The 27,717-nt window shown below is 40.8% G+C and overlaps 1 protein-coding gene across 3 annotated transcripts in view; it reads left to right on the forward strand.

Annotated features, from left to right (window-relative positions):
* Positions 1-25,803, forward strand: part of TPCN2 (two pore segment channel 2) — a 38,891-nt gene extending 13,088 nt beyond the window's left edge. For all 3 annotated transcript variants that reach the window (XM_077322061.1, XM_077322063.1, XM_077322062.1), the window contains 20 exons: positions 948-1,054; positions 1,543-1,615; positions 4,420-4,519; positions 4,797-4,862; positions 5,971-6,035; positions 7,211-7,308; positions 7,436-7,517; positions 7,612-7,701; positions 9,732-9,851; positions 10,802-10,861; positions 10,959-11,087; positions 12,837-12,886; positions 14,301-14,400; positions 14,498-14,569; positions 17,201-17,274; positions 20,083-20,173; positions 20,304-20,386; positions 20,891-20,972; positions 21,628-21,713; positions 23,866-25,803. In XM_077322061.1, coding sequence (XP_077178176.1) covers positions 948-1,054; positions 1,543-1,615; positions 4,420-4,519; positions 4,797-4,862; positions 5,971-6,035; positions 7,211-7,308; positions 7,436-7,517; positions 7,612-7,701; positions 9,732-9,851; positions 10,802-10,861; positions 10,959-11,087; positions 12,837-12,886; positions 14,301-14,400; positions 14,498-14,569; positions 17,201-17,274; positions 20,083-20,173; positions 20,304-20,386; positions 20,891-20,972; positions 21,628-21,713; positions 23,866-23,944 — 1,707 coding nt within the window. In that variant the 3' untranslated portion in view covers positions 23,945-25,803. The remainder of the gene's footprint in view (positions 1-947; positions 1,055-1,542; positions 1,616-4,419; positions 4,520-4,796; positions 4,863-5,970; positions 6,036-7,210; positions 7,309-7,435; positions 7,518-7,611; positions 7,702-9,731; positions 9,852-10,801; positions 10,862-10,958; positions 11,088-12,836; positions 12,887-14,300; positions 14,401-14,497; positions 14,570-17,200; positions 17,275-20,082; positions 20,174-20,303; positions 20,387-20,890; positions 20,973-21,627; positions 21,714-23,865) is intronic.
* The last annotated feature ends 1,914 nt before the right edge of the window (positions 25,804-27,717 follow it).

The raw sequence follows: 27,717 nt of genomic DNA on the forward strand, positions 1-27,717 counted from the left end.
TGACTACTACGGTTTTCCTGGGTCAGGCAACTGATCTGTTTGTCTTGAGTTCTTGTATTTCAGCATGGCCAGTTCTGTCCTCTTCCTCTATAGTAGAAGAGTATTTAATTTGTTTCCAGTTGTTGTAGGTTTAGTTGTAGACTATTCACTCAATCCTTCCATGTCAATGAGAATGGGTACCTTTGTGTCTGTCTACTTTGTTGAAGCAAAAAGTCCCTTCCTTCATTTTAGCTATGGAACTTGAAAAATACTATAATCTGTTGTTTTTGCTACAAGGGAGTAAAACTTCCTTGGCACTGTAAAAACTAGCACACGTATTACTGCATACATTTTCACTGGCAAAAAGTTTACCTCTATTATTCAGAAGAAGAATTTGTAAGTGCATGTAGGAAAAGCTAGCACATAGTGACTTTTGCTCTTTATTTCCTCATAATAATTTTTGGCATGGATGTACTGTAATCAAATTGTATAGATAGGAGCCATAGTTTGAAGTTGTAGTTTTTCAGGAAGTGAACAAATCTTTTGATTTACAAGCATTCCTTATTACTAGAGAATGGCAGCAGAAAATAAAAAGCATTTGTCTTATTATATTATATCATTTGGTGGTTTAAAAATGTCCTGAACATGATGATCAATTTTTGTTAATAATATCTCACTTTTCATTAATTTGTTCACTCTGTTTTTTGAAAAATAAGTCCTAAAGAGGATCAGTAGTAGAAAAGTGCTACCTTTAAAAACAACAAAAACATCCCTACATGTTTATTTTCTTTCCACGTACTTGGAAGACAGCTCGTACAAAGTACTAAAAACTTGTACTGTGTTTGCAATGTATTTTGGGGGAAAAATACTGCTTAACGTGGCTCAATGGTGCAGAGGTAATTATTTCACTTGCTTAGATATTGATGTGTTTCTTATGACCAAATATTGTTTCTTTTTAAAATTATTAGACTCTGAGAATACGACGATTCCTCCGGCCTTTCTTTCTCCTTCAGAATTCTTCAATGATGAAAAAGACACTAAAAAGCATCAAGAGCACTTTGACAGAAATGGGAGGGTGGGTAAAATTACAGTAATTAGTATTCAGTCAAATAGCAATAGATAACTAAATACTGGACAGAAATTTAGCTATTCCTGCTCCCTAGTATGTTCTTATTTCTGAGAGGGAAAAGGGGAGATGAATCTTCATTTGATTATTGTGGATCTAATTCTGAAAATGAGAGGGGGATAATGTTGGAGAGCCCTTTCTCAACAAGAGTTGAAAGTTGTGGGAGACGTTGAGCACAGCTGAGGCACTGCAAAGAAAGGAAGAAATATTTTTCCTTCTTGACAGTGAAAAGTTCTGTGTAGTCACAGTAAGTCCTGTGTTTCCTTCATTTTGATTAAATTCAGTGGAACTTGCTACTTTCCTCAGTTGAGGCTCTTTTCCTGAATTGGGGGAAAATGAATTTGTTGGAAAGGTAGACTATGGTGTATTCCTGCCTGCATTCTCCTGGCATTTTGATGAAAGAACTAATGCCGACATTTGCATTCTCTTCCTGACAGTGTGGGGCTGCTGTTAGTCCTTCACCTGAGCCTTTTTACCATGTTTGGTATGCTTCTGTTTGCTCGAACACAGGTAATTGTAGATATTGATTGTAGTGGTTGTTGTCTGAAAAAGATCCATTGTCTTCTACTGCCATCTGAAATCTCCACTAACATCTGAAATTTCCTGTAACGTTGCTGTTAGATATGCTTGAATGCCAGCTTGTGTCTCTGTTTCTGCAAGTATTGTTGACTGTATCCTATGTTATGCATTATGTAACATCTAAGAGTGGACTATATCAGGCTATTTGTGGTACACAGATGGTTTTGTTCCTGTTCCGTGCCTCTGATCAATATGTCATTTATAAAACAACTTTGCTAACCATATCAATTGACAAGATTCAGAGCAAACTAATTAATTCAATAGTTGTTTCCTCATTATGTTATATATAATTCCAATTTTTCTTCCTCATGTGTTGCTTTATATTTAAGAACTTATAGTGAAAAACCTGTATACTATGTAAAATGGAAAATAGCTATATTTGGCCATCCAAACACCATGGGGGGAGAGCCATTTGTTAGTGGTACAGCATCTGTTTGGCATGCAGAAGGCCCCAGGCATATGCCCTGGCATGTCCAGTTAAGGTAGGTGATGTGAACACCTCTTCCTGAGACCCTGGAAAAGCCACTGCTTGTCTAAGTAGACAATATATTTTCAAGGAGAAACAATATGATTCAGTACAAGGCACCAGTTTATCTTCATCCTAATTTGAGATGTTTTGAAAGAAGCTAATTTAGACACCACCGTTGTTGTTGTTGTTGTTGTTATTATTATTATTATTATTAAATTTATTCCCCACCACTCCCTGACCAGCTCATGGCAGGTAAACAATGTCTTATCAAAACTCCCCATTAAAACCCCACTAAAAAGCATTAAAAAAAGCTCAACATGGTGGAAAATCCACTCCCAACCCCCACTACTTGGGGGGTGGAGAAGGAGGTCTGATGATGTACTACTCAACCCCCGGGTGGGGGCATCAATCTACCTTGCTGATCCCGGCCTCAACCATAGACCTGGTGGAAGAGCTCCGTTTTACAGGCCCTGCAGAACGCTGAAAGATCCCACAAGGCCCCTAGCTCACCCAGGAGCTGATTCCACCAGGTAGGGGCCAGGACTGAAAAGGTCCTGGCCCTGGTTGAGGCTAGGCACACTTCCCTAGGGCCGGGAATGACCAATAAATTTTCACCCACAGAGCATAAGGCCCTGCGGGTGGCATAGGGCGATAGGCGGTCCCTCATGTATGTGGGTTCCAACCCGCATAAGGCCTTGAAGGTTAAAACCTTATGTCATTTATTTATTTTATACTTTCCTTTCTCCCTAGTGGGGGCTTAGAATGGCTTACATTTTTCTTCTTTCCTCTGGTTTATCTTCCCAACTCCCCTGTAAGGAAGGTTAGGCTGAAGATGTGTGACTGGCCCAAGGATACCCAGCAACTTTCCTTGGCAAGCTTGGAATTGGGAGCAGGATTCAAATTTGGTTCTGCCAGATCATAGTCCAACTACTATACAAGAGTAGTGGTTCCAAGAATGCTTTGAGTTACATAACAGTATGAACAGTGTGTGATTACAATCCATGAGTAGATGTATGCCTAGTAGAAATAGCTATACTTTGCTCCCCTCTCCCCCCAATTTTAAAAATTTAACTATTCACCTACTTGGAAGACTGTTAGAACAAATACAAGTAACTGGTCGTAACATCTTCCATTGTCTTACACTGTCTAATATACTTGATTGTGTGTAGTATTGTATACTTAGCTTAGACATTGTCAGGTAGGGAACTTGCAAGAACTTTGGGGAGAGGGCAAAATCAATCCCTGCCCCCTGTCTCCTCTCTTATGCTGTCTCTAGATTCCCCAATCTCCTGTTCAGAATTGCCCTATCCCTCACTCACCTGCTGAATTGCTCCTTCCCCCAGGTATTTTTTTAAAGACCTTTGTACTTCTAGTTGTGGGAGGTTTAACTCGCTTGTCATAATTTCTGCTGAACTTGGCAGTACTGAACTTGTGCTTGCAATAAGAAGAAGAAGAAGAAGAGTTGGTTCTTATATGCCGCTTTTCCCTACCCGAAGGAGGCTCAAAGCGGCTTACAGTCGCCTTCCCTATCCTCTCCCCACAACAGACACCCTGTGGGGTAGGTGAGGCTGAGAGAGCCCTGATATTCCTGCTCGTTCAGAGCAGTTTTCTCAGTGCTGTGGCGAGCCCAAGGTCACCCAGCTGGTTGCATATGGGGGAGCGCAGATTCAAATCCGGCTCGCCAGATTAGAAGTCTGCACTCCTAACCACTACACCAAACTGGCTCTAGCCATGAATCTCTTTGCCCTTGCAGATTTTTTGTTGCTCTTGGTGGGGATACCCATCTCTATTAGATACATAGTGTAGTTATATTAGGCGTTGTGGTAGAATCATAGAATAATAGAGTTGGAAGGGATCTCCTGGGTCATCTAATCCAACCCCTGCACTATGCAGGACACCCACAACCCTATCGCTCATCCACTGTAACCTGCCACCCCCTTGAACCTTCACAGAATCATCCTCTCTGTCAGGTGGCTATCCAGCCTCTGTTTAAAAATTTCCGAAGATGGAGAACCCATCGCCTCTCGAGGAAGTCTGTTCCACTGAGAAACCGCACTGTCAGGAATTTATTCTGGATGTTTAGACAGAATTTCTTTTGGATTAATTTCATCCCATTGGATCTGGTCCATCCCTCTGAAACAAGAGAAAACAACTCTGTTCCATACTCTCTATGGCAGCCTTTTAAATACTTGAAGGTGTTTTGTGTGTGGTTCTTAAATGCTTTGGTCGATGTTGCTTTGCTAATGACATGCTTTTCTGTGGCTAGGATGGCCAACTGGACAAGGAATGGAAAGGATATTTTCACAGTTTGACTGATTCATGGACTACATTGCTGGTATTGTTGACAACTGCAAATAATCCAGATGGTAAGCATAACTTTCTGAGTCCCCCCCCCCCCTTTCTTATTAGTTAACTACATAAAACCATGACTGGGTGATTTCTTAATGTTGGGATAAACTGTGAAGTTCAGATAGTTTGCCTAATGCTTTCCTGGACACGAAGACTTAAAATAATGTTTTCAGGACTAGTTCATCAGTTATTTTAGAAACATTTACGCACCCCATTCAAATTCTGTTTAAACAGTTATTCTGATTTTATGCGTGCTCTGTGTGTGCAATTTCTAACTTTAAACTCGTTCTACAGCGATGATTGCTGCATATTCTAAGAATCGAGCTTATTGCATCTTCTTTATACTTTTCGTTGTGATAGGTAAGTTGTTTGTTCCTTTTAAGCAAATTGTTAAATATCTTTGGTTTTACTCAGTATGACCACTATTTGGGTTTGTTTTTGATCTTCGGTTTTGAAAATCAGACAGTTGTTAAACCGTATACTTGCTCTGTCTCTTAAATCTTGGAAGATTAGCTTGAGCTTCATAGACATAGATGATGGGCTGTATTGTTACTCTGCTTACTAAGAGCAGAATGTTCAGTCTAGCTTGAGTTGTGTCCTTCCATCACATGGTGGAATGGAACAATAGGATCCGGTCAACTGTTTATCTGAGTGATGGGAAAACATGATCTATTGATTTCTTATACAGAAGCAAACTAGGGTAAGCTTTTATTGGGTCCACTACCATTTTGACAAACCACAGCTCAAAATTTAAAGCCTGCTTGCCATCCAATCCCATTTCAATGAGAGAATTTACCCTATCTCCATATATAGCATTTGGTTCTGAATCTTAAAAAAAAAAGTACAGCACCAGGTTGGTGATGGTGGTACCTTCACTTTTTATATCTCTGTGCCAGTGTAGTGCAGCGGTTAAGAGTGGTGGACTCTAATCTGGAGAACCAAGTTTGATTCTCCACACGCAGACAGCTGGGTGACCTTAGGCTAGTCACTATTCTGTTTGGGTTCACTATTCTGTTTGGGCTGTTCTCACAGAGCAGTTCTCTCTCAGCCCACTTACTTCACAGAGTATCTGTTGTGGGAAGAGGAAGGGAAAGATATTTGTAAGCCACTTTGAGACTCCTTCAGATAGTAAAAAGCAGATATTAAAAAAAACCCAGATCTTCTCGTCTTCTATATTTGTCTGCTGTGTCTTATATTCTGCCCTCAATTGTGTCTATTTGTTAGAAGAGAAGAAAACCATATTTAGAATCTTAAAAAAAACTTTCCGCCAGTCAGATTTAAAATTCATTGTAGAGTAGCTACTTTTACGCAGTTCAGCATGTTTTTAAAATGTGGTATTTACATTCATGGTACAATAATTATAGCACATGGTTTACCAACACAGCTTGGAAATGGTTTTGAGCTATTCAGATGATTCTCTGGATAATGGTATCTAACAGAAGCTGAAGAAAATATCATGTTTTTAAAGGGAACTTGGTTTTGATGAACTTGTTGACGGCAATAACATACAATCAGTTTCGTGGCTATCTTCTGGTGAGTATAGTACAACTTGATGGATGTTAATTATGCTTCTTTCTACAGGGTTCATCCTAATACATCCTAATACCCTTACATAACAGCACCTAAAACTCAAATACAACGTAAGGCATAATGCCACATAATTCTTACCAACCATTAGTTCAGTTTATTTTTTTTTAGTATAAGTTTTCAGAGGTAACTTTATATCTTCCTGCACTTTAAGATCTTATTTAATAGATCTGGACTCCATAAAGTATCCTCTCTTACCCTTGACAAGGAAAGAATCTTTTCACCTAACCAGGGCCTAGTCTGCACACATAGGATAATGCACTTTCAATGTGCTTTGGCATCTGAATTTTCCTGTGCAGAACAGGAAAATCTACTTCTAAAGTGCATTGAAAATGCATTATCTATTGTGTGCAGACTAGGCCCAGGTCTATTTGTTCAGAGCTGCCTGTTATGGAAACCACCCTGAGAAGACAGTGGGTGAAAGATTGGTAGAAGGTATTTTGCAGCCAATGGAAGGCAAATTTGGTAAATTTCTCTGGGCACCTGAACAAAAAGAAATTCTGCAAGCTTTCTTGCTGTGTTAAAGGACTCATTCAGCATGCCTTCATGTATTACCACATTACTCAACACCGTCCCACTTGTCAACTTTCTGACAAGTGTAAGAACTGCTTCCAGTCAAGAATATCTTCAGTAATGCTGTAAGGGAATGAAAACTTTATCTGCAATCTATAACAACTGTCTGATCATGCAGCTGATCTCTTGATAATAGAGTCATGGAGTAATTAATGTAGATGTTTTACTAAGAGAATCAAGCCTTACCTGCAGACTCCTAGTCATAATTCCTGGTTGGCCTTGCCATTGTCTGAAAGATACAGTCTTCATCTCCCTTCTGTCCTGACTAAATGATCAATGCTGGCAGTAACAAAATTCATGCCACTGGGCTTCACTCAATCTCCAGACATTTTAGTAAGCTTCAATTACAGCAGGAGTGAAAATCTGTCTGTGGAGATACCCTGAAGGCTATCTGCTGAGGCTTTAAAAGTGCCAGCCTTCCTGCTTCAGGCCTTATACTTTAATTTGTGTTGTGTTCATTTTGCATCCTCTCTGGTTCCCTCTTCTCCATGCCTATATCTTTCTGCTATTGTGGTGTTTTTTTGGCTGTTGTTTCTTCTTGTTCTTAGAAATCCGTTCAGACATCATTTTTCAGGAGACGCTTAGGAATCAGGGCTGCATTTGAAGTTCTTTGTTATCTGAGTGGGACTGCTGTCAATAATGACGTGTAAGTAAAGATCATTGTAAACAGATAATGCTAAAGTTTTGCAGATCAGATAATGGGAGGGGGAGGGAGGAATGAGCAGGAAGAAGCTTGCTAATTTCCCATTACACACTTGGTTTTGTTTACATAGTTTGTGTGTCCCAACTTGGACCCTTTTACAAGTAATGCGGAAAGTAGAAATGAATTCCCACTGTAAGAAAGCAATCATTGAGGTAGGAACTATGTTTTTATTTAACTGAAAGACTTTTTGGTTCATGTTAAAAATTTGTTCTCTTTGTTAATACATGAAATCTGTTTCTTTTCCAGAGGCTTAAGTCATATCCTCATGGAGGAGGACTGTCTTCATCTCAGTTTCAGACACTCTTTGATGAACTTGACAGAGAATCCATTAAAGAGGTATATATGCATGTAGTTCTATATAGATTTCTGATTGCTAGGTAGGGGTCTTGTTCAGACCTTATTCTGCTGATAAAGTAGTTAATTTGTAAACAGTAGAAGTGTTTTGGTCTGCTTTGTGATTATGTAGAGATATTCTTTGTACAATCCCTACCATACAAACTGAAGGTGGACCATTACTTACTTATTTACTTATTTACTTATTTACTTATTTACTTATTTACTTATTTACTTATTTACTTATTTACTTATTTACTTATTTACTTATTTACTTATTTACTTATTTACTTATTTACTTATTTACTTATTTACTTATTTACTTATTTACTTATTTACTTATTTACTTATTTACTTATTTACTTATTTACTTATTTACTTATTTACTTATTTACTTATTTACTTATTTACTTATTTACTTATTTACTTATTTACTTATTTACTTATTTACTTATTTATTAGCCGCCGCTCCCAAGTGGCTTGGGTGATTTACAGAAGTCCAATTAAAGTTGAGAAGATCCTACATACAGATAAATACAAAAGAAACTCAGTTACATATTATACATGGTAGGGAGGATGGAGCAGTGGTAGTGTGAGGATGATGCTTGTTGCGTATATCTTGTTTAAATACATTTAATGCTGCTGAAATGTTTATCCTTAAAAACCAATCAACCAGGGAACCCCATGCTTTATAATAAAATTGCTGTAGCGTTACGATTGTTGTTTTCATTGCATTTATGTATCTTCCCTGAAATTGTGCAAAACCTCTAGTTGTGTTAGTCCTTACCTATGAATAATTGAAGTATCCATAGTTAATGCTGGGTAGAGCTGAAAGAGAGTTACTTGCATATAATTATAATATCTATGTGAATAGTTAAGAGTAAGACTCTGTACCTCAAGATGCTCCTGTTGTGCTCTTGATTGCTTAGAATGCATTGCTTAGAATCTTCTGGCATTTCAACAGTCCTGAATCACAAATTTATTTTGTTTATTTTAATTGGGTTGGATGCAGTGCAAAATTTTCATTTGCACTGGAGCTTTTACACAAGCAAACATGTCAGAAAAAGACCATGGTAGCTGCTTGCTCTAAGTCAAATTTCTTATATCCCCACTTGCATTTCCGCTTGTACAGGACCTTGTGCAACCAGTGTCTGGACACTATGACATATAGGGAGGACAGCATCAGACACTGCATGGAATCTTGTACATGCAGAGCTGTGCTTTGTTTCTACTTGTGCATCATTGTAATCAAGATACTGCATGATGTCAGGGAAAAGCACTCTGAATTTAGAGATGGATGGATGGTTGTAATGGTGTTGTAATAGTGCTATCACAACATGCTTAATCAAATTGCAGCAATATTAAATTTTTTTAAAAAAATTATTGATGTTATTTGTAACCTTCCTTTCTCACTTGGACTTAAGGTTGATTACACAGTGTGAGTCAATGCAGTCAACAGGATGAGCCATTTAGTAAACAGTGCACTAGGATTATGGCTGTTGGACCAACTGGAAAACTAAAAAACAGAGCTGAAGCAAAGCATAAGTACTAATATGACACAGTCAATATGCAAAAATTGTATAGTAGGATTCTAGTTTCAGTGAATTATACATAGTAGTATAGACCAGTGGCCCCCAACCCCTGGTCCGGGGACCGGTACTGGTTCGTGGATCAGTCGGTACTGGGCCGCAGCTCCTCCTCATCCTCCGCCATGGCTGGGGCTCCCTCTCGGCATGGCACTGCGCAGCTGCTGCTGACAGCGCCCCCCAGTGGGTGGCGGGAAGTCAGGGGCACTGGCGGGAAAGCAAGTGGAGTAGGGGCTCAGGCAGCAGCGGCAACATCCCTCAGCAAAAGATTACCCACTCCCGGGCCTCAGTAAAATTGTCAAGTGTTGACCGGTCCCCGGTGATAGAAAGGTTGGGGACCACTGGTATAGACTATAGTCCCTAATAATAATAATTTTTCCAAATGGCTTTGTAAACCATTTATTACTGGTTATGTTCTTATAGGGGTTCTTATGTGCTCTCTTTCAGCATCCTCCACGACCAGAGTATGAGTCACCTTTTCTACAAAGAATCCAGTTTGTTTTTGGTCATTGTTACTTTGATTATTTAGGAAATGCTGTAGCTTTAGCAAACATCATTTCTGTATGTGTGAGTAATGATTTTCTTAATGTCTGATTCTTCCCCTATTTCAGCTAGTTTTTGTTTGCTTGTTTGTTCGGGAACTGTGGCCTAACACAAAGTACAAATTGCATTGTTTGTTTCCATAAGAACATACGAGCTCTGGTAGATCAGATCAAGTGGTCTATCATACTGGTTCCAACAGTGGCCAATCAGATGCTTTCTGAAAGACCACAAGCAGGGTATGAAGACACTACATCCTTCCCTCTTTATTTTTCACTATCAACTGGTGTTCAGGTGGATACTGCCACTGTCCCTAGAGTTTTCCTTGAGCTCTCAAGCCTAATAGTATGAATAAAGCATGACTTGGCCTAACCCTTTATTTAAAAGATTAGATATACCTTTATCCTGTTCCTCAACCCTAAGGCTCTTAGGAAACTTTACAACTTAAACCAGTCTAAATGAAATTACATGTAAAATGACTGACTGACGATTTTTGCTTGCTAAAGTGTTGCTCTGCCACTGAACCATGGCCTCTCTTCAAAGTAGCTTACTTTGCAACCAGCCTTGGATCTAGTTGGGGAGGAAATCATTATGGAAAGAAAGCTTGGGGTAGTTTTTGCTCTTGAGTGGAAATGTCTGTTCATTATGGGACGGCCCTTCCTAGAAAGTTTTCATTTGGTCTTGGAGGCCATGTGAAAGTGTATTGAAGCTTAAGAACCATTGTTTTGCCAGGTATGTAGTCATTGTTGATAAATTATATCCAGTTAATTAGCTTTGCACACCCACCACTTTTAACTACTCAATAACACATAGATAATTAAAGGGCAGGCTGGTTAATCATCCTTTTGGTCTGATAACTTTTAGTACATTGTGTGTGTTAAATATGAATTGAGAACAGCTTTAGTATGAACACTTTCCAAAGCTGTACTTAAAAAGGCCTACCACCTGATAACCGGTAGCCGTATTCTTTTCTCCAGGTGGTCCTGGTAATAGATGTGGAAAAACCACCAGATGGCCGAGATGACTTCTTTTTAGGGGTAAGACATGCCTCTGTTCTGTATGACTATTTCTGTGTTTTGCATTGCAGAAAACTCAATTCTTAACTAAATTATATTTTTAATTCTAAATTTTAAGGTTATAAACTGTTTCTTCAGTCTCTGCTACTTGCTGGAAATGTTGTTGAAAATATTTGCCTTGGGATTAAGAAGATATTTATCTTATACAAGAAACATCTTTGATGGAGTTCTGACTGTAGTTCTGATGGTGAGTTTCACCAAATCACTTGTTCTGCTCTTACCTGCTCTTACTATTGGGGAAGAACAGTTATACTAGTGTTCACTCCCTTGTTGAGTGCCAAAGGGCATGATTGTCTGATATTATTCAGCATCTATATGCGCCCTCTTGCACAGCTGATCAGGTTTGAGGTTCTGGTACTGACATGGCCCTATGTGGTCTGGACCCTATGTGTCTGAAAGACAGGCTTTCCCAATATGTTCCCCAGAAGGCACTATGCTTAGCAAACACCAGTTTGCTAGTGATCCCTAGCCCCAAGAACATACACCTGGTCTCCAACCTGGTGGAATGAGTTGCCTGTTAAGATCCAGGCCCTGACAGAGCTGTCAAAGTTCCACAGGGCCTGCAAGATGGCATTCTTCTACCAGGTCTATGGTTGAGACCAGGGCAGTCCAAAGTTATATTGGCCTCCCCCCATCTCTTTCTTGGCTCCTTCTATTTTGATGTTATCTTCAGTCTGGGGTAGCTGGCAGAGGGTGCAAAGGGATTAGGAGGGTAGAGATGGGGTTTTAAATTGTATTTAACTGTATTTAACTGTAATTTTAAATTGTTTTAAATATTATTTTTATTTATATTTATTTATTTCATTTATACACTGCCTTTCTTCACAATGTGGATGCAAAACAGCTAACACTATCCTCTTCTTCTCTATTTCCTCACGACAACTCTCGGAGGTAGGTTAGGCTGAGAGGGGGTGCTGGCCCACGGCCACCTTGTAAGCTTCCAAGTAAGAGTGGTGATTTAACCCTGGATGAACCCAGAACCTAGTCTGAAGCTCTCACACTAGACCACACTGACTTTCATGAGATGGCTGCTGTTGATTAGTTGCCAGCAGCCAGTCCTGGGTGAGTCATGCAAGCTGAATGGTAGCAACTGGCCCTGTGGTTGCTGCTGCAAAGTGTCCTTTCTCAAAAGCCAAAGCAGCTCTAGAAAGGACCCCACTCCCTCCCCTTGCCTCTTACTGGCAGGAACCAGGACTGGGTGGCTGCTAACGCTGCTGCAATTGGCTAGCAAAGGCCACTGGGAGCGTCTGTCTCTTAACCTCCTCTCTATATAAATTTTTTAAGAAGAAGAAGAGTTTGTTCTTACATGCCACTTTTCTCTACCCGAAGGAGGCTCAAAGCGGCTTACAGTCATCTTCCCTTTCCTCTCCCCACAATGACACCCTGTGAGGTAGGTGAGGCTGAGAGAGCCCTGATATCACTGCTTGGTCAGAACAGTTTTATCAGTGCCATGGCAAGCTCAAGGTCACCCAGCTGGCTGCATGTGGGGGAGTGCAGAATCGAACCCGGCATGCCAGATTACAAGTCCGCACTCCTAACCACTACACCAAACTGGCTCTCAAGAGTCTAGATTTTTCTGCAAACCAAGGTTTCTTTCAGGTCTGTCAAAAGATGTCTTATATGTCCATGGCCCCCATTGCCAGATTTATTTATCCAGCGATCAGGCCATGTTGAGAATTATATATATTGATGAGCTGGTGTGTAATCGGTGAAGTATAATACTTCCATGGTTGGGTGAGGAGGAAAGAAAGAAAAATTGAGATTGTGCTTGAGACTGTTCCCCCTATAAGACCTGTTAACACTTTTAGACTGCAGTCCTAAGAACACCTTCCTAGGAATAAATTCTAATAATTTTTCCTTTTATGGTAATTTTATAACTTGAACCCTTTCTGAATTTTTGGACCTGATATAGCTTTCCCTATTATTCTTTTCAAAGGTTTTGGAAGTGTCAACATTTGCTGTATATGGATTTCCCCATCCAGGCTGGTATGTTCTTCATAAGCTATCCAGCAATTACTGTAATTTGGGATGGTACTCCTACCACAGATTGGAGGTCATCTTGCAAATGCATTTTCTAGGGAGAGAAGGAGAGCAGATTTTCCCATCTGGTCAATAGTGAGGGCCATTCCGCACAACCGACAATGTTGCTAAATCTGAGCGCTATTGAAAAGCGCTGCAATCAATAGTGGCAGGTCTCAGTAAAGCACACAGCCGTTTTTCTCGGAAAAACGGCTCTCCCACTAGCGCTGTTCTCATAACGCACAAGTTTCCGGTCTCGCCGAAATCGCAACAAAGGAAGCAATATTTTTCCGCGCTTCCTCCCACCCCTGGCCGTCAATCAAACAGAACAGCCAATTAACTGTTGTGTTTGTGCTTCCCTTTAAAAATTGTTTTTTAAAAACCTGAAAACACCTGTAGCAACGCATATCTGTTCATTTGATGTATCAGAAAGACCTTTTTTGCTGGTGTAGGAGCTGGCGCTTAATCGTTTACATGCTCTTAAAGTTAACCCCCCCGGATGCAATTTCTGGCCGAAATTGCAGGCTGTGTCGAACAGGGGGCTGTATTGTGCTCGGAAACTTTACTGACAATTGCTTGTGGAGGGATTTCAGCTGAACAAGCATCGTGTATTTGTTGCTTTTGCCGGTTTAAGGGGGAAAAAATGGCGATCGCGAAGCCAGAAGCTCGAGTGCGAGAGTTTAGGGAGGGACATGCTTGCTACCACTACATTGAGAACGCACATGTCTTTTTCGGATGTGTTGCAGTTTGTTCTCATGAGTCTAGCGTTTTTTTTAGGGGGACCGAAAAGTATTACAACAAAGCGATTTTTGCAGAAGTGTTGCAGGAGTGTTGCAGATTGTGTACAACGTTGTGTGTAACGTTAAAAAAATAGTGTTACACAATGGTAAGACTTCAGCAACATTAACGCTGTGTGGAATGGCCCTGAGTATGTTTAAAATGAAGTAGAGAGGCATTGGTGCATAACAGTAAGATTCTATATTTCACAGTGGAGAATCCCTTTGTAGAAAGAAACAGTTCTAGAAACAAGGGGCTCTGCATTGCAACTAACATATTACATTCCTCACATCTTTTAGTAAGGTACTTTCTTGAAAAAATCTTCTCTTTTAATTGATTTTTTTAAAGACTTGGGATAAGAGGGTTGCAGATATATACTTTAATTATAACGACCAGTTGTATTTTGGCTGAATCTTGAAGTAGAATCATCAGAGAGACCTGAAGAAGTCTCAGCACAGAGTATGTAGCTATTATAGAAAACAGTGGTCTCATGTTCCCTTTTTCAAGTATAATATCTGTGATACTGGCATGGGAATCTTACTCAACCAAGGTTATGTCCTTAGATAGCTACAATTTGCTAGAATGATCATGTGCTTTCCCCTAGGAAACCTGAAATGCAGGGCTTGTGGTCTCTGTGGGACATGGTCCGCCTGGCAAACATGCTGATTGTGTTCAGATTTCTACGAATCATTGCCAACATGGAGGTACACTGGATTTTTGGGATTTCTATCCTCCTCCCTTTTAAAAATATTGCTTCATGTGTTCCAGAAAACAGCCCTCACGTTTCATTCTCTTTTCCAGTTCATGTCTGTAGTTGCTAGTACTCTGATAGATCTGGTGAAAAATTTAAGAGCCTTTGCTGGGATCTTAGTGGTAAGTGGAAACCAAGATTGATACACATCACTTTTTATATTCCATTTAACATAACATAGGATATTTGTGAATGGAATACATGGATACAAACTTGAGTAATCTTAGTGGAATTGATACAGTTGATCAGTTTTAATTGGCTAAATCTCTGCTTGTGTTTTAGCATCTGTTCTCAGTACTGGGTTGGATCTCAGGGAGGATTTCTGCAGAAAAAAGATTTCTGCCTTTGGAGTGTTGACTTTCTTGTCTCCCCCCCCCCCCGCTATAGCTCAAATATTTCCCTAAATGGTCCTTCTGGGGGACAGAGGAGGTTGGAGGTTTTCCTAGGGGGGGGGGGGGAGATCAATAAAAATGTCTTCTCTGCAGTCTGTGGAAATCCTCCCTGTGCTACAACTCATTATCATAATCCTGAAGAGCAATAATAACTTCAAGTGGGTAGCCATGTTGGTCTGAAGCAGCTGAACAAATTTAGAATCCTGTGGCTCCTTTAAGACCAGCAAAGTTTTGTTCAAGGTTTAGTGAGCATGCATACTTCCTCAGATGCAATGTCATGGAAACGTGGAAGTGTGCCTGCACATGAAAGCTCATACCTTGAATAAAACTTTGCTGGTCTTAAAGGTGCCACGGGACTCTAAATTTGTTCAGCAATAATAACTGTTTGTATGAAACAAATTTGAATGAAACGGGACACTTTTAAGTAGAAACTTTTCTGCTTTAGAAACCTGCTATAAATAGCACTTCATTTCAGCCAGATCTTCAGTGCCAGTCAATGGCTTTATCGTGTTGATGCTCCTTCAGTAATTTTCCTCTTCACACCATTTAGTCATTTTATTTTAGGAAGTGTAAATACTATTATTATTCTATTAATAATAATAATAGAAGAAGAAAAGTAGGTTTTTATAGTTTACCATTCTCTACCTTAAGGAGGCCCAAAGCAGCTTACAGTTGCTTTTCTCTTCCTGTCTCCACAGCAGACACTTAGTGAAGTAGATGGGGCTGGGAGAGTTGTGAGAGAAATGTGACTGGCCAAAAGTCACCCAGCTGGCTCCATGTGGAACAGTGCGGAATCAAACCCAATAGACTCCCAGTTAGAGTCTATTGCTCTTAACTGCTACACCACACTAGCAATAATAATAATACCATCAGTAAAATTGCTCAGATTGACTATAAAGGTCAAGATAGAGTTGCAGCTGTGCTGCACTGGAATCTTTGCAAAACATATGGCTTATCATCAGCCAGAAATTCATGGGAGCACAAACCAGACAAGATAATGGAGAATGATGCAACTAAGATTCTTGGGACTTCTGATTACAAACAGCTAAACATCTGGAATATTACACCCCTGATATAATGATTGTGTAAACAGTGGAAAATAGGGTTTGGATCGTAGACATTACAATCCCAGAAGACAGCAGAATAGAAAAGGAAGGAGAAGATAATAAAATATCAAGACCCATGAATAGAGTTAGTGCGTCTCTGGGAGAAGACGATGACTATCATGCTAGGTGACATTGGAGTCTTTGGAGCAGTGCCTAGAAGTCTCAAGAAACTCCTGGACATTCTTGGCATTCAGCAAACAACACCCACTCAGCTCCAGAAATCAGTGTTGCTTGGCTCAGCAAGAATTCTGCAGTTCCCAAGAATTTGGTCAGATACTGAATTGCAGAACACCATCTACCAGTCAGATATATGAGTAACAATTCACAAAATAACAAATAATAATAGTTTTAAAGTTTTATCATGTTGAAAAGTTAACTTATCTGCTGTGGCACATTGTCATGTGTTGGTATATATGCTGGGTTGTTATGGCCTATGGCTACAACAATAACAATAAACTGTAAATTGCAATAAAATAGTATCATCAAATTTCAACTGACTTGCCAATGCCTCCTAGGGTTTTCAAGGGAAGAGAAAAAGTTTTTTTTTTTGCCTGCCTCTATGTAACGACCCTGGTCTTCCTTGTTGGTCTCTCATCCAAGTACTAACAATGGCCAACAATGACCTAGCTTCTAAACTAGCCTGTGCTGTTTAGTCTGCTAAAAATAAATAATAATACACAAAGACCTTTGAGTTCTTATAAAGCCTCCACCTCTTGGTGGGTTTAGGAATTGCAAGGTGAAGGTAATCCAGATTGATAATAGTCATCTCCAAATTGCACTGTGGTAGCTGTATTAGATTGCTGCTGCCACAATACCAGAGCCTTCTGGCACCCTAAGAGTGAAAACATTTATTTTGGCATAATATTTTCTGAGTAAGAACATGTGAAAAAGCGGGCTCTGGCTCATAAAATTAACTGCTGCTGCTGCTGTTTTTGCTGCTGCTGCTCCTCAGGGCTGCTCACAGCACTAAAATAGCATACGTAATAAAATATATTACAGTAGTAAAAAATCCAATAAAATCCAATACTAAAATACAGTTTAGGATTGAATGATCTCGAAGTTTTGTATTTTCTTCAGGAAGACTACTGTCTTAAGGATTTGCTACCTTCACTGATTCCTCAGGCAGACCAAAATGTGAAGGTTATGTTCTGCAAAAGCATTAACTTTAATACGTGACAATATGTTTTTACCTCTTATTTTACAATATGCAAAATTTGCAGTAGAGCACAACTGATGCTGCTGTATTGTTCTCCAGGTGATTTTCTATATATTTGCATTACTTGGCATAGAGCTCTTTAAAGGGGCTGTTGTTCCTGTGGGCAATGTCAGGTAAGACAGTTGTTTACATATCTGTACTGGGCAGTCAGTCTTATTTAATCTTGGAAAAAGGGTAGAAGCCATAATGTTCCTGTTTTCTGTATAAGTCCTATCACAATGATACTATGAGGATATTTAACAGCTGTTTTGGGCCCCATGGTTTTTAACACCACCCACTACTAGCTATATTTGTGTGTCTGTCCCACTGAACTGTTAAATTGTATGGTTGAAGAGGGCCTATTAGATTACTTTATAGCCCCATGTCCTGAAGTAAAATATTAGAATCAAAGAATCATAGAGTTGGAAGGGGCATACAGCCCATCTAATCCAACCCCATGCTCAGTGAAGAACCAGCCTAAAGCATTCATGATTAGCTTATTATTTGATTTTTAGGCCACCACTCTTGGCAACAACTTGTGACAGGTTACAACAACATACATGAAACCCCCATTAAGAACTACAAACCCAACAAAAGATGAGTGGCGAAATTCCACATAACACCCCCCTCATGAGCAATCTGTCCAAGCATCTGTCCACCACAGAGTCTGGGGTTCACTGATATTCTAGTGCTGCCTGAGGAGGGCCCCTCGATCTTCCTGGCTCAGGCCTCAAGCAAATACCTGGAGGAAGAGCTCTGTTTTACAGGTCCTGTGGACCTTTAATGGCCCTTAACTCTCCCAAGAGCTCATTTCACCAGGTCGGGGCCAGGACTGAAAAAGCCCTGGCCCTGGTTTGAAACCACATGCACTTCCCTTGGGCCAGGGATCACCAACAGATTAGCATCAGTGTAATCCCCTAGCCTCCACCACCTCCTGTCTGAGACGGAGGTTAGAAAGGCAGTGAGCGGATCCAGGCCAGATGTTCTCTCGGCCATGAGTGCCCCACGGCCATGGGGCTATTGGACCTTAATCCAGGCCACATGTTCTGATGGCTGTGAGTGCCCCACGGCCATGGGCCTATTGGATCTTAATCCAGGCCACATGTTCTACAGCCGTGAGGGCCCCAAGGCCATGGGCCTATTGGATCTTAATCGCTCCTGCCCTTCCCTTGTCCAATCTCCTCACCCCACTATGTTTCTGTCCAGCCACTGCTTAAAGATTGCCAGTGAGGGGGAGCTCATCTCCTCCTTAGGCAGCCGGTTCCACTGCTGAACCACTCTGACTGAACATTTACTCTCTGATGTCTAGCAGGTACCGATCTACATGAAATCCAAAGCCATGTAATCTAAAGCCATTTAGATGGGCCCTATCCTCTGCTGCCAACAGAAATCCTCCTCTAAGTGACGAGCTTTAAGATTTTTAAGAGAGCAATCATGTTCCCTTTCAACCTCCTTCAGGCTGAACATTCCCGAGTCCCTCAGCCTTTCCTCATAGGGCTTGGCCCCTAGGCCCCTGATCATCCTTGTCGCTCTCCTCTGCACCCTCTCAATTTTGTCTACAAAGTATCTCCAGCAGTTGTTTGCCCAACAATTTCTTGAAAAATTTCCGAGGAAGATAGCAGGAAGCCTCTAAAGCCACCTTGATCCATTGTCAAATAGATCTTGTGATTACTGATGCTGGGGCCTTCCTAAAAGCATTAGTGTCTAATCCTCAATTTGTGGGCATTGGTTCTGGGAATTTTATGGTAAAGGAAAATAAAAGTAGTGACACCCAGGCTCTCAGAGTTATGTGGGACACATACCTGATCAAGAGTTCTTTAATCCATCCCCTCTCCCAATCCCCATCCCCTCTTCTCTCTGACAACCACACACAAACACAACCAAACACATGCGAACCCTTCCCTCCTCACTTCCCCCTCCCCTCTTGCTCCTTACCTCGTCCTTCTCCAACACACACTCTCTCCCCCCACCCCATCCCTGCCTTACTACTTCTGCCAGGAGGGCCTCAACCACCTCCCGTCTGGAGGGTAGCGCTTGGGCATACATTGGCATTGCGGCCTCTGCCTCGCCCTCCAGAGGCCTCCCCAACTCCCAGACTCCCTGCTCCCTCCCACCTCCCCTCCTCTCACCATTGTGGTGCTGCTGGCCCGACCAGCCTCTGTGCCACCTCGGGATGTCCCCTGGCTTTGGGCAGGGCAGCGCTAGCCTACCCTGCTACTGCACTGCCGCACGACTGCCCAGGCCTCCTCGGGCATTGCAGCAGTGGCCTGGCCACGGCACACTGCTGCTGCCCCAGCCTCTTCTGGCATGCTCCCTGGGGTGCAGCTACAGATGTCACGTCTGTACCCATTTCTGTCCTAGGGTCTGTGCCAGAAGATGTGTCCCACATCAATAACTTAGCATATACTTGGAGGTGTTGACTTCTATGACAATTTCTTCAAACCTTAGCCTTACCATAGAAATTGTAGTTAAGGACATCTTTACTTGTGCTGAATAATGTACTTTTAGTCCACTTTCAGTACACTATACAATTGGATTTAACTGTATGAAATGGCAAAATCCAGTGGCAGAAATTTCCTAAAGTGCATTAAAAGTGCACTGTTCAGAATGTGCAAGAGTAATTTCTTACCAGGCTTTCAGGCTTTGTGTGATTTCATTATTTAAGTAATGTCAGATAGTTCCTGTGGTCAGTGGAAACAAATAAAGCTGCCTTTTACTCACCCCGGTCTTTCAGGGTCAGTCTGGTATATTACGACTGGTAGCAATTTTCCAGAGTCTTTCATATCAGTTACTGCCTGATCCTTTCTGATGGAGGTGCCAGGGATTGACACTGGGACTTTAGGCATACAAAGCAGATTCTCTGCCCCTGAGCCATATACTTCCCCAGAACTTCCCCAGAACTATGCAGTGCAGTATTGAAGGCAATAATATTCTTCTTGCAGTGCTGTGAACACAACCTCTGGGAACACCACCTTCCAGTGTGGCACTTTTGAACAGCTGGAGTATTGGCCAAACAACTTTGATGACTTTGCTGTGAGTGTGCTTATTTTGGTCACTGTAGCTGTATCTATTATTTGTTTGCTTTCCACCACTCTCCACATTTTTACTTTTTCTAACAATCACAATTTAGAATAATATTTAGTATTAATGTTTTTTGTCTCAGGCAGCAGTGGTGACTCTGTGGGATGTGATGATTGTGAATAACTGGCACATTTTCTTGGATGCCTATTCCAGATTTACATCTCCGTAAGTAATGGACTGACACGGCATGGGGAAGACGTTCCTATCTCCATAGAACATGGAATTCTTAATTTACTTGAAAGTAGGCCTCTAAGATCAAGAAGATACCTGAAACTTGTCTTAGGAGATTGGATGAACCAGTTTTATCAAAATGTGGAGAATGGGATGGTCATGAAGCTGGTTCATAAGTTGTGTATCAGACCTGAACATTTAATTTGTGTGTTCATACTAGCAGTATAGATGTCAGAGAAGGGAAATCAGGAGAGATATGCATTTCAACTTTCATGCATTCTGGGAATTCTGGGATCAGTATGGGCTGTGTTATAGAATTAGAAAAGAAGTGTTCTATGTGTTTCCTCCTTTGAAGTTATGGTATACGCTTGCATGCAGGCTACTTGTATGCCTTTTATAGGATCAGGGTAGGTACACTAACCTGGAATCTTAATCATGAGTTTGGATTAGACAAAGGTTGATTTTCAATCACTCTCCCCCCATTGTTTTTCTTTCCAGATGGTCCAAATTGTACTTCATTGCTTGGTGGCTGATTTCCTCTGTCTTGTGGGTCAATTTGTTCATTGCATTACTCCTGGAGGTAAAGTTTGGGTCGCAATTAGATGCAGTGGATTTCATTCACACATTTCTGCCATACAGATTGTTCTGTATGTTACTCAGTCACAGTGCAGTTAATGGCCAGTGCAGTTAATGGCTGCTGGCTCTGCAATATCACCTCAAAAAGTGATTCTTCTGATGAGCCTCAGAAGTTACTGCCTTTCCTGGTCCACCTTATGTTGTGGGACTTGCTCAGTTCAAATGGACTTTTGGACAATAAAACAATTTGCATGAGCAGTATCATCAAGTAGGGCAATATGTGAAACTTCCTGCATTAGCATCAATGAGATCTAGAAGAGTGAATTTCCCAGCCTGCCTGGTCTATAGAAGTTGCTGCTGGAATAGGAATAGGCTGCCTAAGGAGGTGGTGAGCTCCCCCTCACTGACAGTCTTCAAGCAAAGGTTGGATACACACTTTTCTTGGATGCTTTAGGATGCTTAGGGCTGATCCTGCGTTGAGCAGGGTGTTGGACTAGATGGCCTGTATGGCCCCTTCCAACTCTATGATTCTATGGGACTTCCCATGAATAGCTTTATCTAATAGAGATGTTGCTCACACATTTGTCCATCTACTCAGGAAGTATTTTGCTCAGATAAGTCTTCTTGATAACTTGTATTCTGTTTTTTCTCAATTATAGAACTTTATTCACAAGTGGGATCGTCGCAATAATCATCCGTCTCTCTCAAAATTTGAATACCAAATGACAGTGGAGCTCTTGTTTAGGTGAGCTGGCTATCTAAGGCCAAAGACATGGAAGGAGGGGAAGCATATGTGCCTAATTTCATTACTGAGGAAATTCCTCAAAGGTGGGGTTGTTCTGCCCTCAAGATGTAGAGTAAATAGAGGCTGGGTTTTTTTTTACACAATTGAAAATTGGCTGGACTTTGAGTGTAGTGAATATTACTCCTAGTTGTATTGTGGTACCATCTTGTCCTGAAGGAGTAGATCTTAAACTAGACTATCAGAACTTCCCAAATTAAACCAAAAGACTAGAATTTCCCAAGTGAAACAGCATTAAAGAAGTGTACAGAGAGTTTCATAATTCAGTAACTCTTGTTATCCCTGATTTCTGAGTGGCTTCCCCAGAGATGGCCTTAACAGTAGTGGCACCAAACTTTATTTCCTCTTGTTTCCCTTTTCTGCCAGTAGAAAAGGACTTTTTTGTTTCATTTGGAATTCCCTCAGTGAACCCTCCTTCCTGTCCATTGTTTTTAATTATAGTTATTATTTTATATGTATTTTAGTTCTGGTTTTAATTGTTTGAATATTGAGGGACTTGGGGTGATTGTAGTCATTTTATTTTATTTATTTATTTTATTTATATCTAATGCCCTCTTCTTACAGGGGACTTAGGGTGGCTTACAACATTTGAAAAACAAGAGATGCAAATACAATACAAATAAATTCATGCAATAAATAGAGCAATAAAAGCAATTAAAAACAACCGCTTGACAGCGAATTACTCAGAGGGAAGATTAAAACAACTGGCCAGCTCCCCAGTTTGTAAAGTTAACTAAAGGCTGCCCAAAACAGAGCAGCTTTATATGCCCTACAGAATGTTGGACGATCCCACAGGGCATAAACGTCCCCGGAGAGCTATTTTTGAAGAGAATGGACAACATTGAAAATGCCTTGCCTTGGTGGTGAAAGCAGGCAGCTAATGGGCCAGACACCTGTAAGAAACCCTGCAAGGATGTTCTAAATAGATGAAGGGGGGGGGGTCATAGTGGGAGAGGTGGTCCAACAAGTAGGACGGTCTCAGACAGCTGAGGTCTTTATAGATCAAAGCCAACACATTGAATTTGCACTGGAAACTAACCAGAAACCAGTGCAGGTGCCAGAGTACAGACATTACATGTGCAGACCAGGGGGACCCAGTCAGTAATTGAGCAGCCTAATTGTGGACTGTGAACTCAAGGTGGCCCTACATAGAGTGTTGCACTAGTTCTCACTAGTATTTCATCACAATGGAGGGAGGTGAGCAGTGGGGTGTCACAGGGCTTTGTACTGAGTCCAGTACTTTTCAATGTTTTTATCAATGACTTGGATGAGGAGGTGGAGGGACTGCTCATTAAATTTTCAGATGACAGTAAATTGGGAGGAGTAGTGAACACTCTAGAAGATAGAGTTCCATGAAATCTGACCATGCTAGAAAAGTGGGCAAATTAGAACAAGCAATTCAATAAGGAGAAATGCAGAGTTCTACATCTGGTCCACAAAAATGAGAAGCATGCATTCTGGATGGGAGATACATTTCTGGGTAGCAGAGTATGTGAATGGAATCTTGGAGTACTTGTGGACTGTATGCTAAATATGAGCAGACAATGTGATGTGGTGAAGAAGGCAAATGTAGTCTTGGGCTGAATCAACAGAGGTATCACATCAAAATTGCAAGGTGTTGTAGTCCCGCTATATACCACATTTGGTCAGATCGCACCTGGAGTACTGTGTGCAGTTCTGGCGGCCTCACTTCAAAAACGATGTGGACAAAAATGAGAGGGTACCTAGGAGAGCGATGAGAATAATCCAGGGCCTGGGACCAAGCCCTATGAAGAAAGGCTGAGGGAATGTTCAGCGCTGAAAAGAGGAGGTTGAGAGGGGGCATGATTGCTGTCTTTAAGTATTTGAAAGGACACTTGGAGGAAGGCAGGTAAGGTTCCTGTTGGCAGCAGAGGATAGGACTCACAGTAATGGGTTTAAACTACATGGAGAGCGATATCAACTAGAAAAAAATTTCACAGCCAGAGTAGTTCAGCAGTGGAATCAACTGCCTAAGGAGGTGATGAACCGCTCCCTCACTGACAGTCTTCAAGCAGCGGCTGGACAGATCCTTCTACTGAGATGACTTCTAACACATCTTTCTCTGGCTTTGTAGGGATGTTTTGGAAGAACCTACAGAGGAAGAGCTGATTGAAACCCTTTATCAGCATCCACATATGGATCTTCGTAGGTGATCTCTTAGTGCAAACAGCAGCTTGATTTTTACCACCTCTGTGCGGGTTTTTCAGCTGAAAGAAAGAGACTGCAACTTTTTTTTCAAAGAAGTGTTTCATCTTTGACTTGAACATTGCATACAAGATAAGATCTTTAAGGAGCAACATCTTTTTTTCTTTTTTAAAAAATATTTTTATTTGAATATGATTTATTTTTAGCTTTTTAATGGGACCATGGCACTGTCACTTTAAATGTCTGGAAGACAAATTGGCAGAGCAATTAACTATTTTTAAGGAAGGGAAATGTATGACAATTACATTGCACTTTACAATGGAAACTATGGAAATTACACAACCACTACACTGGCTTATTGCTTATATTGATTTTGTAATCCTGTAAGTAATTTTGCTGACTTTTCCAGCATTCAATGTCTGCTGCTCCAAGAACAGTTCCTTAAAATCCACAAAACATTTTGGCAGATTCAGGTGATTTTATTTTTCTCAGTAGTAAGAAGAGCTTTTATGCTTGATTTTGGAATTGAAATAAGAGGCCATTCTGACAAAATTTTATCATACACTTGAAAGTAGTTGACCTATGATTAGCATGAAGGATAATCACAACCATCACAGCTTTGAACTCAAGGACTACTGTTGTCACTTGGGACTGCTCTGAGTTTAGTGATTTGAAGAATGCAGCTCTCTGGTCACTGGAGATGCATAACCTCCATTAGTATCAGTAAAGGTTACATAATCCCTACCTGTGCCTTATTAAAATGATTAGCAGCCATATACTTGTAGAACTTGGTGGATTGTGGCTGTGTATTGCATAAGCAGATGTCTTTATTTAACAAGGCAGCTATGTAAATTAAGGTAGGCTTGCTCACACAGTTGTCATTGCAGGTTTGTGAACAGTGCATGCAAACCGGATGCACTCCTGAGAGAATGCATTGCGATATGTGCCTGGATTTGAGGTATCCAGTGTGAATGCACATCTCCAGTGCATTGTTTCTTTGAGAATGCACCTCATATGGGAGGGCAATACATATCCATGTGTACAACTGATCATGTGCAGCACCTTGCAAATGATTACTCGAGTTTGGGGCCTCTGTGGTTTTTATAGGGCTAGGAGGTTATTTTAAAATAGGAAGAGGATTGGGGAGGAGGACCTTTCCTGGCTGGGCAAATTATTTTATGTTCTATGTGTACTGTTTGCAGTTGTATTCTTCTGCTGAAATGGTCCCTACTAGCTGTGTCAGTCTGCTTTGCCTTTGTCATCTGGTTAGGTTTAGGAAACTACTTTCAGGACTTCGGAGATGTTCAAATTTCCCATGAAAACCACATGAGTTATCATCCATGCAAAGTAAAACTTTTAGACAGGCTTATCAGTATTTGGATCAGTAGCTTGGTATCAAATATCATTTGGCAAAGGTAAAAGCAGATCTTCTTAAAAATTTAAAATGGTGTTTTTAGAAGAAACTTTGGCCCATGTGAATCTGCTTCTTCATCAGGTGCTTAGGAAGCTGTCCATAATTTGTTCAATTTCTATTTTGAGCATTTTTCTTTTTTTTTAGCCCAAGCATTTCTATGTATTTACCCAAACAGGTGGGTATCTTGTCTCCACCCCCCCCCCTTCGTTGTAGTGGTGCCATTTGGCCAGTATCATTTGCCCCATCTACCAAGGAAATGTAAACTTAATTCCTTTATGCCCTGGGACCTTTTTTTTATACAGAAAACACTAAATGTAGTCTATATTTTATGAATTGTATATTGAATTGAATATGTTCAATAAGCAATTGTAAGCTGTATCAGTACTAGTCCTGTATTAAGAACCCAGATACTTGAATGTAATTACTGTGAAATAAAATATTTTCAGAGACAAAGAGTCATAGCATTTCTTTTATCTCCATATGTTGAAAATGTAGGGGTGCCTTATGTTGAGCCTTAAGTTGTTCCATGGCTTTCTCAACTCTTTGAAAACCACTATGGATGAATTTTATACATAACATTGTGGCAGGATGTCTATGTACATGTTGGACATTCGCACAAAGATGAGTTCAGCAGCATATTGGAGATCCAGCCTTACAGCAGCTGTTACATTGTATCTACAAGCAATTGGTGAAAATTGTCCCCCTCATGACATATTTTTAGGCTGAATTCCCAGATAATTATTTAACATCGATCGATATATTTTACTAATAATATGGGTTATTTTAGTAACAGGGAACAGATGAGCCATGATTTCCAAAGTGAATACTTGCCCCACTGGTTTATCAAGCATGTGGAGAAGGTAGACTTTTAATGATATCTTCAGTCTTGCCCTATTGAGTTTGCAGGATCTCCCATCCATTTGATTGGATCTGTTTTCTAAGCATAAAGCCTTAGCAAACAACCTGCAATATGTTTTTGTGTTCTGTCTCTAATGTACCTGCAGGTGTCAAAACAGGTACTGGAGCATGCTCACTCCTGTAGCACCAAGAACTTATTATATCATATTTATTGCTGCTTATTCCAAATTATTTTCATAGGAGGTGAGATTTTTCCTTTCGAAAAACACATCCTTCTTTGATATTCAGGTAAATGATAGTTAAGAAAAAATATGTAATAATCTGGATACTTGATATAGCCTTTTTTAAGAATTAAATATATTGTGAATTCATGTCTGTACTTTTGACCTAACAAGTGATTACAGAATGAGAAATTTATTCATTTAAAATTTTTATAGTGCCCTTCCCAGGGGCTCAAGGTGGTTTATAACAAAGCAAAGAGATAAATAATGTTACATGTTAAAATTACAACATACTCAAATCTAAGTTATTAAAATTTTAAGATATTAAATTGGATTAAAACCTTCCTGTAACATTATCCTTCAGGGATGGGAGCCACTACCTGTCTCAGCGGTGCTGGAGGGGATAAAGTGCTGGAGTGGAGTGTATGATGGTAGTCGGCAATATTGGATGTACGATATTATGCATTCAACATGAATGTGTTGGGAGGCCAGGTTCACTGATAGATTCATAAGGCCTCAGCTGTAGACGTAGTGGAACAACTCTGTCTTGCAAGCCCAGCAGAATTTTTAGGTCCTGTGGGGCCCTGATCTCACTTGGAATGTGTTCCACCAGGCCAAAGCCAGGACCAAAAAGGCCCTGATTCTGGTTGAGGCCACCTTTATATCTTTGGGGCCATGACCCTTAGCAGATATTGCATGCTGGCATGCAGGCACCTCTGAGGGGCATAGGGGAGAAGGCGCTTATGTAGATACGAAGGTTGCAGATCTTTTAGGTGAGTACCAATAGGTGAGTACTGACCTTTGAAGGTGAGTACCAATACCTTGAACTTGACTTGGTTCTCAACTTGGTACCAATGCACCTGGGAGAGCACTGGTTGAATATGCTCTCTCCATGCAGTTCTAGTAAGGAGCTGGGCTGCTGCATTTTGGACTAGTTGAGGCTTCTGCATCAGATACAAAGATAGCCCTGCGTTGAGCAAGTTGTAATAGTCCAGTCTGGAGGCGACTGTGACTAGGTCAGAGTTCAAGAGACAGAGTGCTAATTATTATGCCTGGCGTAGGTGATAGAACGCTTTGTGTGCCCTATTAATGTGAGCTATTAGTGTAAGAGTTTTTGTAATTCAGAAGGTATCCTGTTTGAAAAGAGCCTCTTGTGACACAGAGTGGTAAGGCAGCAGACATGCAGTCTGAAAGCTCTGCCCATGAGGCTGGGAATTCAATCCCAGCAGCCGGCTCAAGGTTGACTCAGCCTTCCATCCTTCCGAGGTCGGTAAAATGAGTACCCAGC

Source organism: Paroedura picta, chromosome 2 (genome assembly GCF_049243985.1).
Source record: "Paroedura picta isolate Pp20150507F chromosome 2, Ppicta_v3.0, whole genome shotgun sequence".
Taxonomy (NCBI): domain Eukaryota; kingdom Metazoa; phylum Chordata; class Lepidosauria; order Squamata; family Gekkonidae; genus Paroedura; species Paroedura picta.